This window comes from Helicoverpa armigera, chromosome 28 (genome assembly GCF_030705265.1).
Source record: "Helicoverpa armigera isolate CAAS_96S chromosome 28, ASM3070526v1, whole genome shotgun sequence".
In the NCBI taxonomy this organism is placed as follows: domain Eukaryota; kingdom Metazoa; phylum Arthropoda; class Insecta; order Lepidoptera; family Noctuidae; genus Helicoverpa; species Helicoverpa armigera.
This window is the reverse complement of record NC_087147.1, coordinates 7,233,803-7,252,894: the sequence shown is the minus strand read 5'-3', so window position 1 is coordinate 7,252,894 and position 19,092 is coordinate 7,233,803. Positions and strand designations below refer to the sequence as shown.

At 35.3% G+C, this 19,092-nt stretch overlaps 2 protein-coding genes across 5 annotated transcripts in view; one reads left to right on the top strand and one right to left on the bottom strand.

Annotated features, from left to right (window-relative positions):
• LOC110377855 (tyrosine-protein kinase-like otk) overlaps positions 1–7,998 on the top strand; it is a 45,616-nt gene extending 37,618 nt beyond the window's left edge. Inside the window, exons 14-18 of the mRNA XM_064042285.1 lie at positions 2,913–3,109; positions 4,049–4,160; positions 4,592–4,687; positions 5,363–5,488; positions 6,033–7,998. Coding sequence (XP_063898355.1) covers positions 2,913–3,109; positions 4,049–4,160; positions 4,592–4,687; positions 5,363–5,488; positions 6,033–6,164 — 663 coding nt within the window. The 3' untranslated portion in view covers positions 6,165–7,998. The remainder of the gene's footprint in view (positions 1–2,912; positions 3,110–4,048; positions 4,161–4,591; positions 4,688–5,362; positions 5,489–6,032) is intronic.
• Positions 7,999–9,396: 1,398 nt separating this feature from the next.
• On the bottom strand, positions 9,397–18,985 carry LOC110381479 (actin-related protein 2). 4 transcript variants are annotated; one of them, XM_064042289.1, is made up of 11 exons: positions 18,815–18,980; positions 18,617–18,727; positions 16,388–16,459; positions 15,788–15,931; positions 15,263–15,365; positions 14,748–14,854; positions 14,236–14,385; positions 13,596–13,721; positions 12,756–12,908; positions 11,793–11,921; positions 9,397–11,380 (listed from the first exon to the last, which is right to left on the bottom strand). In XM_064042289.1, exons 1-11 carry the CDS (start codon positions 18,860–18,862, stop codon positions 11,339–11,341), a joined length of 1,185 nt encoding a protein of 394 aa, XP_063898359.1. In that variant the 5' UTR covers positions 18,863–18,980; the 3' UTR covers positions 9,397–11,338. The 4 variants fall into 4 exon arrangements, with proteins under 4 accessions (XP_063898359.1, XP_063898356.1, XP_063898357.1 ...); XM_064042286.1 differs by lacking the exons at positions 9,397–11,380; positions 11,793–11,921 and adding an exon at positions 17,484–17,513 and having other exon boundaries at positions 12,329–12,908; positions 18,815–18,985; XM_064042287.1 differs by lacking the exons at positions 9,397–11,380; positions 11,793–11,921 and adding an exon at positions 17,954–17,968 and having other exon boundaries at positions 12,329–12,908; positions 18,815–18,984.
• Between the last annotated feature and the right edge of the window lie 107 nt (positions 18,986–19,092).

Here is a 19,092-nt window from a genome sequence, read left to right as displayed (position 1 = left end):
TGATCGTTTTGGCCATGCCCCCGTACGAATTTGACCTGAAGAAAGCGCCTGACCTACCTGCATTATGGCATCTCAGCTATCTTTCCTTACTCCGTGGTCATACCTCATCATCTTCTGAGCCTTTTTCCCAACTATATTGGTGTCGGCGTTCAGTCTATCCGGATACAGCTGTGTGTACCAGTGTTTTACAAGGAGCGACTGCTTATCTGACCTCCTCAACCCAGTTACCCGGGCAATCCAATACCCCTTGGTTAGACTGGTGTCAGACTTACTGACTTCTGACTACCCGTAACGACTGCCAAGGATGTTGAAAGGAATTGTATTTTTTTAACCATTCAGTGGTTAGTCACAGGAATAATTTTTATTTTTCATAACTTCAACAGTATGTGTAAAGCAGAGATAAAGTATAGGGGTATCGAATGTTGATATGAGCCCAAGCCCAAACATACTATCGGCCGACTAAAAGTTTGCAGTGTGCTGAAACTCGGCTAGAACTAGGCGTAGGCGCACTTTGGGCATATAACATATGCCTACATATATGTAGAATATGTAGATTAAGGAAAAACTATTTCATTTAGGTTCACGGACAGATCGCGATAAGCTTTTCGCAGTAATTGACCACAATTGACATTGTATGTATGTACATAGGTACAGAAAGTTTGTTTTGCTAACGTATGTATTGTTTGTATCACTAGCGCAAGCTTAGAGCACGCAACCTACAGGAATGTCCAAGACCACATATTTCTATGCGGAAAAACTCGGTCAATATACGCGAAAAATACTTACCTATGTCTCACTCAAGCATTTTCGATCAAATCGGTACGCACGCACACTATAAAAAAAATTCATAAGTAATATTCTACTTAATAAAATGAACGTATGGAATTGTGTTCATGTTAAATGCAAAAATTCTGGATGGATTTTGAGCTTATGTATAAGAATAATATATAAGTAGGTATTTTTTATGATAAACCACAAGCGTTTCCACTTATTTATATTATTTAAGATTGTAATAACTGAAAAACAAATACTCAAATACAGGAAAAATTATTCGCAGAAGTAAACAATAGAATATGTTTGTGTAGTACCTAATTTTCGAAATCAATTAAAGTGGTTTCATGACTCAGTCTTATGTCAATTCATGTGTTATATTTCAATTATTAATAATATGTAATATTTAATTTAATTCAGTATTTGTTCGCGACACGCGTACACGATACATCATTTAAGTGACAGTTGCAAAAACCTTTCTACAAATAATTAGATCAACTAAAAGCCAGTGTTAGTTTTCAAAATGTCTCTAATTGATAATGACATAATGATATCCACAGTATTAGATTGGGGTACAGCTGTATTATCCCTTTCAGTTTTAATTTACGGCAGTATTTCATGGTTTAAAGTACCAAAATTCAAGAATTTTCGTAATTTTGTGTTCTTAAATGCAGTGTTTGCTAATTTTATGCGAATTTTCATGTTCACTGTTGTATTTCGAGTAATCGCTTTGTATTTCAAAATGGATGACGGATATATAGTATACATATGGGCGTTTTTAGTATTTTATTTAAGTACCGTACAAAATTGTTGGTTGCTGATTATTTGTTATATTTTATACTTGGATATTGTGAAAGTTTTTAATGGATTAGGCTATCCTAGAAGGCGTTATCTCAAAAGTGTTGTATTTGCGTGGATTGCCCCCATATTGTTGACCACCGCCATTTTGTTTTTGTCCGCTGCCATTTTAAATTACGACGGTTATATGTATTTTAACTTATTTTATGTATTTCTACCTATAATTTTGAATCTGGCTATTTATGTAGTTATAGTATATTATTTATTCCGTGGTGATGATAATACGACTATAAATACCAATAATTGTTATCGTTTTTACATTGCAACTTTAATTTTTGTGTTCAGCGATGTTCTAATGTTTTTGGGCGTAGTTTTGGTCAATTTAAATCTTGATTTGTCGCCGTTCTTACAGTCGTTTCTGTCAGATTTTCAAGTGATCATATTAACTATTCTTATACCTTTACTGAAAAGAAACCGGGGAGCTTGGAAAGAATATTATTTGGTGAGATCGGCTAGGAATGAAGGCCATGTCTGTGTATAGATAGCAAAATAATGGATGTAATTTTTTATATTTATTTGAGCCTCTTGGGGTCCATAGCGGCAGCATCAGCATAAAATATTGTAATTGATTAATTAATTTACATCTAGCATCTTACACAACATAAAAAATACTGTATATAAATATGATAATTAAAACATAGGATAGGGCAGAGATGTTGACATAGTAGAACTGTCAAACTTCCTCGGGGTAGTCGCGAACTTAGGATTTTGATATGGAGACGGTTAGGAAATCAGGTGCAGAAACCTGTAGTTTGTGACTGACCGTCACAATATTGTGTCGCGTTAGTGGGTATATAAAGTTGCCAATGGTAAGTTGTTTCACACCACAGTCTTCAATTATGTTACCTAGCATTTTGAATATTCCATGCACACTATATATTAAGTCTTTAAGCTTCCTTTTTTATTGTGAAAGGTGGTAATAGATTTTACCTATATTTTTCGTCTTTTTATGGTAAATCATTAAATGACCCTTTTTTCGCTATGGGTCACAGGTTACTATGTGCAGTTCTTTGGCCCATTTTTTTTATCATAAAACGTGGTGAATTTAAAAGCGCTCAGTTAATGGGGGGTTTACACGGGTGACTTAAGCCGCACGATTTTTGCCGCGCGGCCAAGGCAGGTGCTACCCAACTTAGGGGCTTGCGGCTTAGTCACTTGCGAATTGCCATTTAGATGGACGATTTACGCCGCACGGCAAAAATCGTGCGGCTTTTGTCACCCGTGTAAATCCCCCATAAGCGAAGCGTCACTTAAACTTATATATATTTATTTTCTATCTCCAGGGTGAATTAAAAAAGTTCCTAATCGCGACCCGCTCTCCGGAAGAGAACGCGGAGTACATCGCCCGCGTGGGCCCCGCGCACGCGCACCCCGCGCCGCGCCGCAGCTGCGCGCCGCTCGCGCCGCAGCACCGCGCGTTGTTAGCGACGCATCTCGCTGCGGCCGCTGCTAAGTGTGCTGCTGTCAGGTTTACGCATAGGTATGTGGTGATTTAGTTGGTAGAAGAATAATTAGAATGGCTGAAAAGCATTCTTTTCATCATCATCATCGTCTGCGTCGGCTTCCAGTCTAACAGAATGCGGTTGAGTACCAGTGTTTTACAGGAAGCGACTGCCTATCTGACCCCCTCAACCCAGTTACCCGAGAAACCCAATACCCTTTGGTTAGATTGGGATCAAACTTACTGGCTTTCTGACTATCATTCATTAAAAAAAAAACAATTAAATTGCCCCCATTTTTCCCTTTGTTATAGGGTTCCCAAAGAGGACAGTATTCTGAAAAAAATAACAATGTAAAATTACCCCCATTTTCCTTTCTGAGAGTCCTAAAGGAAAAACGGGACTTTTAATAAGACTTTGCTGTCCGTCTGACCGTACTTCGACCAAATGTGTTGATTTTGGTCGTTTAAATACCGAAACCTTACTCTACTGGTTTTTATCTTTGGCTACATACACCCTAAAATTCTACATAATATCTTAGCAATTAAATAATCAATCATACACAACTATTTTCATTGAATTTCTTACAATGATACTTATGTAGGTAATTATAGGTAAATAGTAATAGGTACGTCAAACGAATGAATGCTTTGATTGAATGAACGTATTAGATTCATGGACTGTGATTGGTCGATGTCTTTGATGTGTTGAATTGACGCTACTTGGCAGCACATAAAGCCGGATACAGACATGAGATCATTTGCCCGATCCTATCACCCTATACGTGTCGTCAACGCGTATCATGATCGCATATGTGGACGGGGATACGCCGTTATGATACGACCCGCCCCATTTCCCACGGAAACGGTGATCGGATCGGGCAAATGATACATGTCTGGACCCGGCTTAAGACAGCAGTACCAGAGGTTTGCCCATGACAAGATACGATAACATACACTAAAAACAAATAATTACCACAGAGACATAGCGGCGCGTAACTGCGTGATCACGTCTAAGCTACAGCTGAAGCTGTCGTACCCCGCACTCACGCGCGGACCCGACTCGCATGAGTACTTTAAGCTGCATGAACAGGTACGTTTTACTTTGACACCATTTGCCTAGCCTTTACCCAAGTATATAATAGATGGAGCTATATCAACGAACACATATGTACATACGAGAATTTCTTTGCACGAGGTTTTTGAAAATTATCTTAGATCCTGGTTCAACGTCAGTTATCATTAAAAAAAACTGTAAACTTTGAATGATAACACATTTTTTAGAGTCAACAACTGTTTTCAGAAAAAAAGGAACGTAGGTTGTCAGGGAATATGAGCCTTAGATTTGTTTTTAACTGGACGATTATTTTTGTAGAGGTTACATTGGCCTATTTTTATTTATTTATGAAATATAATCTAGCAACAGTGTTTTTTTTATTAGGTATATAGGTATATTAGTTTCCTTTTGTTAACTTTAATATAATATTGTATCGATCTCAATAAGTTATTTGTGTATATTTGCAGGTGATTCCCCTGCGCTGGTTGCCACCAGAAGCGGTGCTAGAAGGCGACTACTCCACCAAGTCTGACGTTTATATGTTTGCTGTCACCGTGTGGGAGGTAATAACTTTTACTTACCATAATAATATTGATAGATTGTCTTGTTCCTCCTGCCCTGTTCCCAATGTTGGGGTCGGCGCAATATATCATCCTCTTCTATTTTCCCCTGTCACTCGTCGTACTGACACTCACTCCCTTCCTATTCATGTCACCTTCCAGGCAATCCATCTATCAATATTGATAGATTGTGCGTCTCATATAATAAGTTTTAACGAATCATTAATACATTGCATATAATATATAAGTAATAAGTTTAATATTAATAAACTGTAGGATCATTTCCTCCACCTTTCAAAAATGTTTACACAAAATATAAAAAATGGAGTGTTAAATAATGTTGTATTCATATTGCATTAATTAAATTCATTCACATGTAGTCCAGTTATGCGGAATTTCGTTATTTTATTTCGAAATTAAATCCCATAATTATTTTCCTGCTCGATTGACTGATTAATTTCATTATTTTTTATTACGCATTTTTGTTTAAACGCTGAACGCTTTTTAAACTGCTATTTATGTATAACTGAGTCTTTTAAATAGGCTCTTCTCCATGAGACCAACTTTTTGGAACTGTGCAACTAGTGTGACGTTTCATAGGGGCCTATTTGAAATAAATACATTTGACTTTGAATCAATGCCATATTCTAATGAATGAAAAATCCCAATTATTACCAGATCTACACAAAAGCGGAGCTGCCATTCGCGAAGTTGAACGACAACTCGGTGCTGGAGCGCGTGAAGACCGGCGCCTTGGAGTGGACCATCCCCGAGTGCATGCCGGAAGCCATGGGGGAATTACTTGTGAGTTTACTGTGGAGATTTAAAGATAATATTATGACCTTTTTTCAGCTATAAGATAGTTCTTTTAGGATCCTTTTGAACTCCTACAAAAGAGGGGTTGTTATTTTTTATTTTATTTATTTAATAAGTGCAGTGACATTACAGACTACAGGTTAAGGCAATCAATAGTTAGTCCTGATTTTATGTTATGATTTTCACTTGCTACTTAAGCCACAGCTCTCAAAATAAGTGTTTTTTTTATCGAGAGTAGCTATTGGACAAAAGCTTTTGTTAAAATTCAAAAACTATGAGCCCTTAATTAAAATATGTACTACTTTTTTAAGAATGTTAAAAGTCATTACTGCTATCCTTATATATTAACCAGTATGTATCAAGTTATTGAAACAAACAAAAAAAGATTGTCTTTACCGTAAAAGAAGAGGTTCTGAATTCGGATGTTTAAAGGTTTTATATAGGTAGATATGGGATAATTGTTAGGTATTATCCCATATCACAATTTTATTCGCATGTTTTCCCGTATTTATAATTAATTCTTTTATTTTAGAAACGTTGTTGGAGCAAGTCGCCCGCCGACCGGCCTCAGTTCACGGAGATCTACGACGAGCTGACCACCATACTGCAGGACATTACCTCCGAGAATACTTCGCAGAAATCACAGGAAAAAGTCGAAGAGTAGAACGTTAGGAGTTAGGAGATGGTACCATGGCTCTAAAAAGATAAACAATTCTTCAAGGAACTTTTTTGGAAAACACTTTTTATACTTACATCTTTTTATCTTTTACATATAATTATTTTATTGATAAGCATCAAAATTGGTTACGCCTCAATCTATTGTGGGAAAAGATTGCAGGTTTGTTGTGTACCAAAAAACAATTACTCAGGCACGGTGGAGTGATGACTTGCGCAAGACGGCTGGCAGGAGCTGGATGCGAGAAGCTGAAAATCGATCTCAGTGGCGTGCACTTGGGGAGGCCTATGTCCAGCAGTGGACTGCTATAGGCTGATGATGATGATGATGGTGAAAAAACAATTAGGTTGATGATGAAATTGTGTTTCGATTTTGAAATCAAAGTTTAAGAAATGAATTTCTTATTTTGTGTAAGATTGTGTTATGTATGACCATTTTAACTAATTTTTTTGATATTTCTTAAACGATAAACTCAAAAGTATTTCGAAGACAAAGTATGTACCTATGTGTTTTTATAAATATTTTGATGGCATCGTAAAAATGGTCTGTATTGGGAAATTGCAATGACGAACAGATAGACAACTAAATTATAGTTTTTAGTGTAACTATTAGGAGTAACTATAGTGAAAATATATAGCCATTTCGATGCATTTACTATTTCAAGTGTAGGTTAAGTTAATTTTAGTTAAACTAGGATTTAGTTAGTTTTAGTGATTTTTGGGGGAATAATGTGTTTTTAGGAGATAAATTTCTGGTATATTTTTTTTTTAAATAAAATTAGGTAGGTAAATTCCCTACTGAACTAATTGCTTCATATTCCTCAAACTACATTGAAATTGCTGTACTTTTAAATTGAACACCAAAAAGGTTACTAAATAGACTGAATTATTTTTATCAATTATTATGTTACATAATTTCGTACTCCTCCAAGATAAATAGTTAAAATAAAATACTGGACCCTAATTTTTAATATCTTATCTCCTAATATTCACATTACTCCCCAAAAATCAATCCAGCCCGAAGGCTTGTCTATATATTTAAAAAATCGGAAGCTAAACGATACTGCCATTTGTAAATAAAAAAATACTAGAATTTAAGACTGAAATATATACTTATGTAATCAAACTTAGTTGTAAATTATGTTATATCGTCCGAAATTGATATAATTCGTCCTGATTGAATCGAAATTTTAGTATTAGAGTATTTTTAAGTTCATTGCCGGATATGTGATCTCGTTTTGAAGATTAATCAGGCTTTTTAGAGGTAAATAGTGCTATTCGTTTAAATAAACAAATAATAATTTATAAAAAAAAAAACAATACAATTGAGAATTCATTTTGCCTCGTACTTCCCTAGTGTTGTAATTTACCTAACGAAAATGAATGGGCTGCAAAGTTCATTAGGTATTTTACTTAAAATATTTTTTCTTTAATTTGATAAATAAAATCCTTCTAGGCCTTATACAATCGAAATAAATAAATGCCTATAGCACCATTTACCTATAAAAAAAAAAAAAACAATTTAAGAATATAAGTAGGTATGTCTTGTATTTAGAAAAAATATAATTCTTAATTCGTAAATAAGAAAGCTTCGATCAAACGATGAATTAGGTAAATGTAAAAAATAAGCTTTCCGTTCTTCGGAATGTAGGGTGAAACTCCCAGTTATCGTCTGTAAAAATAATAATTATGTAATGAATTTGTCGGCCAATCGGCTTCGCTCGACTTTTCTATTTAATTTTGTACATTTTAAGCGAACAGTGACCAGATACTGCATTTATAGTTTTAAGATAAACTAGGTTTTATGCTAATCTCATAAATAATTTAAAATCTCAATGTAGTTTTTAGTTTTTGTGAATAATAAGACTGTTTTTTTATTTAAGAGTCTCAATTTAAAGTTTGCGGTGCGGACTTTGCATTTTTAATCATTTTTTGTAGGAGAAAAGGCAACTAATATTATTAAGTAGTTATTTATAAGATTTTATATTGATAATTGTAATTTTAGGTATTTTTATCATGATTATTTCTTACATTTTTGAATCATATAGGAAGCACATTTTGAAAATATCTGTTCAATCATTTCTTGATTGATAGCCATACGTAACTGTCTTCATATAATATTGCCAAAATATATCAAAATTGTCAGTTCAGAACTTTCTTTGGAAGTGGTTAAAAATAGTAGCACAGTGGGTCTATGTTGTAGTATTATTTTTTATGAAGTTAGCTGTAGAAAACTTACTTTTAGGGTTTATAATTAATATGTGTAGCTTTTTATAACTAACTAGTTATAGTTACAGTTAAAAACTGATGTAGTTTTCTTAAGCTTAGTGCCAGATTTAGGTGTAAAATGTGTATCTATTTAAGATCTCCTTTTTTGTAACTTTTTTATAAAATTTAAATGATGCCTATATTTTCTAATATGTTTTGTTTCAACTACTCGACACCAAAAATTATAAGTTTTTTTTATCGTAATAAAAGCCTTTTGCAATGTTGTGTCGTACATGTAACTTTTGTGTATCAAAAAAAAAAACTAATAAATTTAAAAACATAATTTTGGTTGTTTTGGATATTGAAATATAATACGAATTGTAAAAATTGAAAAATTTGCTTTAATTTTTATTTTACTCTCTTAAAAGTTCTTGATACTTGCGCAGGAATTTTGTAAATTAAATGACAAGTTTTCAGTTTTTTATACTGGCTAAATGGCAAGAAAATCTTCATAAATTAGCTCAAAAATCTTTGAGCTTTATTAATATTGTGTAAAAAATCATAATTCATTAAAGGTTTCTACGCAAGTATAAAAAATGTTAGACTTACTAAAAAGCAAAACAATTTAGTGAGGTAAGTCATATTTATCGTCTATATTTTATTTTTTCTTATTCGTATGTGATATCGACTGACTTTTCATGTTTTTATTTTAATATACAAACCTAGCTTTACATGTGTATTTTACTAAGATATTATTTAAAGGACTTGTGTAAGTTTATCGAGTCGATAAATGTGTATTGATGAACATGCACATTTATCGATATCGATAGAACATTTGTGTAATTTGTAAATGAAAGAAAATTTTGCATTTGCGATTTTTAATAAACGTAATTATAATAAAGTTGATGCTTTTTTGATATCCCGAACTTGTTTTCAAAACAACAGTTTTTGAACGTCATATTTTACTACTATTGATAAACAAATAGGTATGAAAATTAAATGAAACGAACATAGATTCAATTAAATTATAATTAATTACAAATCATACAATAATTATTACATTTACATTCCCTCCCGTGTCGACATCGACTTACACTTATTGCATACAATTTTTTCTCGTACAAAAAGTACCCACTTCTCATTCTGTATTACAACCGACTTCATAAAAAAGATTTCTTTATATCGCCTTCCAGCTATAAATAAGTTGAAGTCAGAGAGTATTTTTATGGAATTGGCATCGACATTTTAATTCTTATGACATTCTTGAAACTCATGTAATACTAGAGTTATCTCAAATTCAATAAATGCAGGTAGTCTTGTCTTTGCTACTACATTTGGCAGTCTGTGAAAACTTCTATCGCATAAAATATGCTCTAGGATCACTAATAATTGAGTACCATAAAAAATTACATACAGAATTTTGTGCAAAATAAATCCCCTGTTTTGGCAAAACTTCACCAAACAATTACACGTACAGTACCCAGTACCAGTGCCAGTACTGAATATTAATTACTGAATATTAAAAGTTTCTATACAATACTCCCATACTCACGAAATACTCAAACGTTACTTAACTTTACGCCGCACTTAGTCTTTCTGTCTCAGCAATTTACGTAAATGTGATAGAGATAGAATAATGTTTGAGCAGACGCTAAAATTAAGTAGCGTTTCAGTATTTGACGAAAAGACTGACATCAGTTAACATACCAATTTTTATTAAGTCTTAAAACATATTTCTTTTCAAATTTTCCTTTCTTCCTTGTAATATTTCTTAATAATCAAGTTTTGATCTAGATTACAAAAAGTACTAGCTAAACCTAAATTGTGTTGAATTTTATATAAAATCTCATGGTTAAACATCTTTATGTAAATTATAAGTAGTTGGTGAGGCTTTTAGGTATATTAAATTTAAATTAAATGCTTTATTAGTATGTGCATGTTATGTAGGTACTTTACATCTCAAAAAATGCATGAAGAGATCTTCTGCATTTGCGTAAAAAATATGAAATCATAAAGTATGTATAAATAAATATTGTGTTTATAATGTTATTGGAAAAATAAGTTCATACGCTTAACAATACACACGTTTCGCTAGATTTTATTCAAATTTAATCTTTCTTTGTTCCATTTATGAACTAAAGCCTACATAACACACACACGCCTAGAAAATACAAAAAAAAATCAATAAACAGTTCTATTCACTGTAACTATTAAATCGATATACAAAATTTATAAACATAATAAAATCATTGATTCTATACAAGCTAACTTAATTTCGAAGTAAAATAACGGAATACTTGAATCGTATCGACGGTAGACGTAAGCGACGACAAAAAGATTGGTGTAAGGTGAATTACACAATTTAACAATAGTTTAACCATTTCCAGTTGTCAAATCACCGATTTGACCACAGAGAACAAAATGACTAGCGGAGATGTCATAACGGAAAATCTCCTAGGAAAGTAGCGCGACAACATGCGGGTGTTCGGGGGACGAAGAACGTTAGTTACTGTTTTTGACTGGAACGTTACTACCTCCGCCCTCATACGCCTTCTATGGAACCCGCCCATTTATTTTTAACCGACTTCCCAGAAAGGAGGAGGTTCTCAATTCGTCGGGATCTTTTTTAAAAACAAATCATCAATCAATCACGTCAATTTTGACAGATTGGTTTAGATTTGACAAGGAACCCGAACATCTCGTTAGTTCTAGTAAGTAACTGATCACGCCTACCGTACGTTGCTTGACCTACAAGAAGGCGTTTGACCTACCTTCCTTATGGCATCTCCGCTTATCTTTCCTTTCTCCGTGATTTTAACCAATGACTGGCAATTTCACGACTGGTTATGGTTTATATATCATTATAGTTAAATGGTACAACTCATTATTAATGTCGTTTACGCCGTTTAGTCACCGTCTATATACAGTAAGAGTAATTAAGTAGTGATTCAGTCATTAACTGGCGCGGGGACCGAGCTTCCTTAAACAGGAGATACCCTGAAATGGAAAAGCGTAAGTTAGTTAAATATGGATTATAATTCGGAGATACTCGCTTAGGTACTCCCTTATGTACAAGCTACTTCCATATATACTCGCTTATACTCTTATGTACTATTTAATGTATATCCTCATTTATTCTCCTATGTACTCGCGTATGTAGTCCTCTTATATACTAGGATACTGATTATACCATACATACAAGATAGGGAAGTAATGTGGACAAATGGAAGGATTAACTATTTTGGCTGCCGGGTCGGCCCGATCAGTGACCGATTTTTTGTTGGAGAAAAATAGAACACACATAAAATCGGCCCGATTATTTGCCTTGCGAAAGTATGAAGCGGGTGGGTAGCGTTAGAGAGAAGTACCTATATTGAAAATTAGCAATATTTTTTTTTAATATTCTGACCTGTTCAAGGTACTCGTTCCTAGAGAGCCAGAAGTTGTCCCTGTTCTTGCAGACCTCGGCCAGCACCGCGCCGCCGATGAACACCATGTCCTTGCGCCGCGGCGGGTCTTCCACGCGGATCTTGAATTTCTGCAGGATAAAGAAAGGTCTTTTAGTAGTCGTAGCGAGTATGTCGTAGCATTTTTTCATTAATTTTGAGGAAAATAATAAATGGTGTCCAGACGGATTATAGGGCCACGTCAGTCAGCTGTGTAGATTACACCGACTTTTTGGGTTGCCCGGGTAACTGAGTTGATGCGGTAAGATAGGCAGTCGCTCCTTGTAAAGCACTGGTATTCAACCGCATCCAGTTAGACTGGAAGCCGATCCCAACATAGTTGGAAAAAGGCTAGGCTTTTTTTAAATACATAATTATTAGCTTAATTTTCATTATATAACTCTCTCAGGAATAGATAGAAACCTATCCCCGGGTCCAGGGTACATGGTGGAGCCGCCCGACAGCACGATGTGCTTGTACAAGCACACACTATACGTACCGCCAGCTTGTCGCAGTCGTTCTTGAGCACGCGCTCGAGGTAGAGCTGCTTGATCTCGCGCTCGAGGCGGGACGGCAGCCCCGGGTACATGGTGGAGCCGCCCGACAGCACGATGTGCTTGTACAAGCACACACTATACGTACCGCCAGCTTGTCGCAGTCGTTCTTGAGCACGCGCTCGAGGTAGAGCTGCTTGATCTCGCGCTCGAGGCGGGACGGCAGCCCGGGTACATGGTGGAGCCGCCCGACAGCACGATGTGCTTGTACAAGCACACACTATACGTACCGCCAGCTTGTCGCAGTCGTTCTTGAGCACGCGCTCGAGGTAGAGCTGCTTGATCTCGCGCTCGAGGCGGGACGGCAGCCCGGGTACATGGTGGAGCCGCCCGACAGCACGATGTGCTTGTACAAGCACACACTATACGTACCGCCAGCTTGTCGCAGTCGTTCTTGAGCACGCGCTCGAGGTAGAGCTGCTTGATCTCGCGCTCGAGGCGGGACGGCAGCCCCGGGTACATGGTGGAGCCGCCCGACAGCACGATGTGCTTGTACAGCTCGTTGCGCATGTCGATGTCCGCTGCCTGCAGAAGAATGGTAAAATTTGAATAAAAATTATGTTAAAATTAATAGTAAAAAAAACTCACTAGTCATATTGTCATCAGAACTCAGTGCGTGTGCAGAATTTCATCCTAATCGAAGGCCAGGAAGTGAGTCAAATTGAGATTCCAAGATTTTCTGTCGGAAGTCGGTTAAAAAGAACTTGAACTAGCTATTTTGCCCAAAACAGCCCCAAAAACGCACTAGTTTTACCACTATTTACTATGGGTTTGGTTGAAATGTCGATAAACTAGTGACCAACAGATGCTTGGTTTTCTACTTTTTATACAAAGGTTACATAAGCAACTTTCTTCCAACAGTTGCACCCGCGTACGGAGAGAAATATTTCCCTCAAACGGAAAAACCGTAGCCTATATGTTCTTTCGATCTGAAGGTAGTTATTTTAGTAGTTTGCGCGTGAAGATGTAACGAACATACGGTGACTCAAAACTAAATATTAGTGTGACATAAACACAATTAAGCAAGCAAAGTGTATTTCCATGTCTCACTTTAAGTATTTGATATTTATTTGTAAAAAAAATTACGCCAATTTCAGGCAAAACATGTATGGATCTGATTTTATTTTACTATCTTATATACCCGTGTTTTCACAAAATAATTTATCTTTCTCTGTAATAATTGAATTGAATAAAATAAATAAACATTCATACCTGTATAGTATTAAACACGAGCTCGGCGATTCCCTGTCCCTCCACGTTGATGAGATGTGGCTGGAACAACGCCTCCGGAGCCTCGAACCTCTCACCTCCTACTTTGATCACTCTGCCGTCGGGTAGCTGGAATTTTAATACATTAAATTTATTTTAGGTGAAAATGAATAAGTGTGTGACTGACCACTAAAACTTGGGTCCCACTGAATTATCCATGTGAATGATTGATCATTGCCACCTAGAGTGTGTATGAGTGTGTGATTGACTAGTTACTGACACTCAGACTGTGCATGAGTGTTTAACTGACTACATATATAGCTTGACGAGCAGTGTCCACTATCCAAAAAATATTTTTGGAATGTATGTGTGACTGATCATAACCAAATGCTCAAACCCGTGTATGTTTGACCAACTATGACAACTCAGTTACATATGAGTGTGTTAGTGACCCCCTACGAGTATTCTTTCCTGTCGTGTTTTTTTGTGTGTCTACAATTTTTTTTAAATAAGTAAATAAATATGTACGAGTGATGAAGCTGAAAACATTGGTAAGTCAGCGACATCCGGTTAGACTGGAAGCCGACCCCAACATAGTTGGGAATAGACTCGGGAGATGGAGATGTTCGAGTGTATGACTGACCACATAGGGCTCGACGAGCACGGTAGTCTCCCAGGCGAGGCGCTGCTCCTGCTCGATGTTGTACCCGATGTAGCAGAGCTTCTCCTTCATCATGCGGACTGTCTCGAAGTCTGCCGAGTGGTTGAAGGCGTACCCTCGGAGGAGGAGGAGCTGGGGAAAATTATATAAATTGGTATGAAGTTTTTAACATTTAGAAGGGACCAGGTTGCGTAAATCAGACTTATAGCAAACAGGACTTCAGCTCAAAAAAATTGCAGTTTGGAACCAACTGAAGGTACAACAAAACCACCTTACGCATCTGAGCATAAAACAGACAGTCTACCCGTATAAGAATAGGTCACTCTTTTACATAATGAAATGTTATAATGTTAGGTAAAATTCTACAAGGTGTCTGCAACTCGAACACAAAAATTCTAATAGAATATATGGTGAACGCAGATTTATCGGAGCCAAATTATCTAGTGGTGATGGCAGTCAATTATTGTAAGTTAAAATAATAAATGTAGACTTACCTTGATAAGATACCTGGTAATGTCTCTACCGGCAATGTCGAGTCGTCTGGTGAGGTGAGGCAGCGAGAACTCTTCATATACAGGGCATATGTGGGTTACGCCATCACCTATACAAGAGAAATATATGAACTATTTGACTCTCATGTCATTGAAAATGTATTGAGGTAAGTGGTCAAGAAATATGGTAAAAGCCAAGGTTTTTATTAGTAGTCAAATTCAAAATTAATAATAATAAAAACATTGGTAAAAGTGTTGAGTAACGTCCTTTTTTTTCAACTACCCACGTGCCCGAATAAGATTCCCTTATCCGGGAAAAAGTAGCATATATCCTTTCTCAGGCACTTAATTATCTGTGTATCAAATATCATTTTGGGCGAAAAAAACGCTATAAGTAGAGGTACCTTCGCATTCAACATGTACCTAATATAATAAATGAAGAAAGCGCATTTTGTGTTAGGTATTTAATCCTTGCTTAACTCAATAAATAGCAACAACAATAATATAATGTGCCATACCTGAATCGACGACGACTCCTGAAATGAGTCCCTGTGCGTAGAGCGTGAGTACCGCCTGGATCGCGATGTATGCGCTGTCGAACTCGTACTTCTCGAACATTACCTGATAAACAGATGTTATGGTTATATTACATTGTAAACAAAAATGATAAAGACCTAATCTAGGACATTAATAAACGGCATGTTATTCTGATATGCTATACCTAAGCTATTACTGCCAAGTTTTAACAACATTCATTCGGTTTTTGCGTAAAAGAGAAACAAATATCCATATAACTTTTGCGTTTATAATATTGAAAGTATGAGATAATGAAAAGGCTACACACATGTGATGCGCAGGTTTAGTAAATTGTAAGTTGATTAATTTATGTGGAGCAATCTGTGGATCTACTGAACCAATTTTTTTTTGTCTTCATATGTCTTGCGTGAGTATCAATCAAAGGCTACAATTTCATCCGAGTAAGGGAAGAAGTTTCCTTCCATACAGCACTTCTACTGTTACATTATGTAAATAAAACACATTACCTCAATCATCTTCTCCCTGTTCTTGGTGGGGTTCATGGGGGGTTCTGTGAGCAGGATCTTGGTCTCCCGGGGGTCTACGTTCATCTTGCTGGGCCCGAACGTGTAGTCCCACACGTGGCACATGTCCTCCCAGTTGCGGACCACCTAGAGTACATAAAGTTATCATTAGAACCCCAATTATTTAAATATTAACTGGTTTTAGTAATGCAGGGGGGTCCCGGGTCAATTCCTAGGTCAAGACAAGGCAAGGCTAGGATATCTTTCGGCTTTGTGGGTTTTAGAAACTTTCACAAAGCAGGCCAGAGTCTGGAAGCTAGTAGACTTATACCCCCGTGACTGGGAGGGCACGTAAAGCCGTGATCCCGGAATGCTATTCCATAAAGTCGTTATTAAAACTCGACGTCTAATATATATGTTGGAATGTTTATTAATGGCTAAACAAAAGGGCGTTTCATAAACATGGAAGGATCTAGATTGCATAAGTAGAATTTAATTAAGCTCAACAAACATTTCAGTAATCAAGGACAAATTCCTGCTCCAAGAAGTTCTAACATCTGGTTACTATATTTTTCAATTAAGCTATAAAAATAAAATACTCACTCCATTCTCCATAGGATAGCTGACTTCCAGCATAGACCTGAGTTTGGAAGCTTCATCACCAACCATTAAATCCTGCAATCATCCCATTACACGTGACACAAAATTAACAAAAAATAACTACAATACAAGTAGTAGTGTTAGTATTCAAAATAATTCTGAAAAACGCCACAAAATTATACTAAAGCTTGTTAGAGTATTAAACTATTTTACAGTAAATAATAGATATGCTAAAACAAAACATAAATGCAAATTATTTTTTAAACAGTCTGTTTTGTCCTACTTGTCTACAAGTGTAAATAATTTTGGCGGTTAAAAAAAATATTTTAACTACACATATTTTTTTCTAAATCTGACACTAAAAGGGAAATATGTATTTGCAAGAAGATGGCCAGGCCTGCTTGTTCAAAAGAGTTACCTTCCCTCTGGTACACAAAGGGCTCCAAAAAGAATGGGTGGGTTGTATTCAGTAAAACTCTACTCTGCTCACTCTAACTGCTAACTCTAATCTGCTTTGAAACTCACAAAGATAAGAATATGTATATTTTTTTAATGCAGTTTTCTTATAAATAATGTGCCAAAATTATTTACATATCAAGATAATCCAGAACTAATTATGTACAGTTACTTTTCTACCGAAGTATATAGGTGGTAGATATGTCTACAGTGCAATTAATGCCTATACTATGCAGTTACTAGTGACCAATTAATTTACTCACAAAAAAACATTAAAAAGTCACCTTCTGAAGAGATGACAAGAAGACATGTAGTTGTGATTATCACATAGTTTTATGAGACTTTCAATCATTCAAAAAGTATTTACTCATACAAGGATAATTTTTACAAAGTACTATATTTTTTATCCTCAATTTTTCCACTTTTAATCAATATTTTTACCATACCTATACCATGTTTTAAAAAGCTAGAAAACATCCAAGGATATACAAAATAACTAATTTTAGGGTTTGCCAGTGTTAAACTAAACTTTGTGTCAAAAAACTTGCAATTTTTAAGGCATTGCCTATTTGTACAATTGCATAGAAGTATAATAAAAGCTTGTATATGCAAAGCACTGCATAGTATGGCTTCTGTAACATACCATAACTTCCACAGCGTCGGGATTGAATGCCTGGGTCGCATGAAATTGTACATTATTTTATTCTTATCAGGAAATATTCTACTATGTAGTAAGTTACCTATAGTTTTGTTCCAATCTTGTTATTTTTGACTAGGTTGTTAAACTTGTTTCAAGGTAATATAACTTTGTAGTGTTTATTGTTGTCTGATTTTGAGTAAACAAAATAAATAATTATTTATCACTTGTCAAGATACATTAGCAAATTGCACTTATTTAAGTTTTGAGTCATCTTTAAATAAATAGTACTGTTTGAATATTATACACACAAATTGTTTTGTACATTTTGTCCACACATCATACATGCATCATCACAAATACACAAATTAGTTAGAACTCTTAATTAATTTCACAATAACAAAGTAAACACATTTATTGTTAGATAGATAACATAGTTACTTCAACAACGTGCTGAAACTGAACATTTAACTTACTCCGATACATATGTCCTGTAACATTTAATTATATCTTCAATAAACATAGCAATAAACAAAAATAAATAAATCATATTCACATATATTATTAAGTTAGGGGCTTTTTAAAATTTTATTTGTTCATGACATCTTAAGAACATACTACTAATAAGGGCCTCAAAATAAGGTTTTAAGAACAGAAATATTTCTTAAGCCACATTGTTCAAAGTTTATTTTGGCTATTATTTGTGCCTTCCAATAAATACGATAATTGTCTTACTGCACATGTTTTGATTTGAACAATAGGTAGACTGCCTAGCTAAACAATAACAAATCTTAATACTCAATGAGTTTTCAGTCATAAAATGGCCCACTTTTCTCGTACTTTTAATTGTGACTGTAAACATCTGTAAAATGACTATTCTTTTAACCCTAACCAACCTATTTTTTTACAGGATATGGACAAATTAGTTGCACAGACTGACATTTTCCCATACAACTGTTGGTCCTATTAGGTATTGTCAGACATTATCATTAAAAATTGGAATATAAAAGTTTTTATTGGACTGGGCTTGAATGATTAAACTAGTAAAATGATGTTTATACTCCTAAATAGGGTTTCAATCGTCAGGATACAGCTCAGTTCCGCTTACACACCTGACTTAGCACAGTTTCGACACTCACCTTCACATCGATGTCTCCGATCTTATTCTCAGCCCTGATGATCGGCCGGCCGACCATCGACGGGAATATGAACGCCGGGAAGTTGCTTCCAGCATATCCACACTTCACGAACTAAAACCGACAGTAAATCATGAGGAAAACGATGATTCAGTGGCTTATCTAAACCACCATTTTAAATCGATGTTTTTGTACACTTACGCCTGTGCCGTTGTCGCAAACGATAACTTTTCTTCCTTTCTCATCCATTTTGCTTATTTTATTATAGTTTCACTTAAAATTAGATTTCTAATGAATTTTTTAACGAAAATAACAGACGAAGTTGCCCCCCGCACTGCCCCGTAACTATCAAAATTATTTTTTTTTAATACATGACAAATCGACTGAATGTGTTCAATATAAAAAGTACTATATTGACTTACAATACGATATAAATTGTAACATCAAAAGTTGTTTCCTGATTCTGACACGCCTATAAG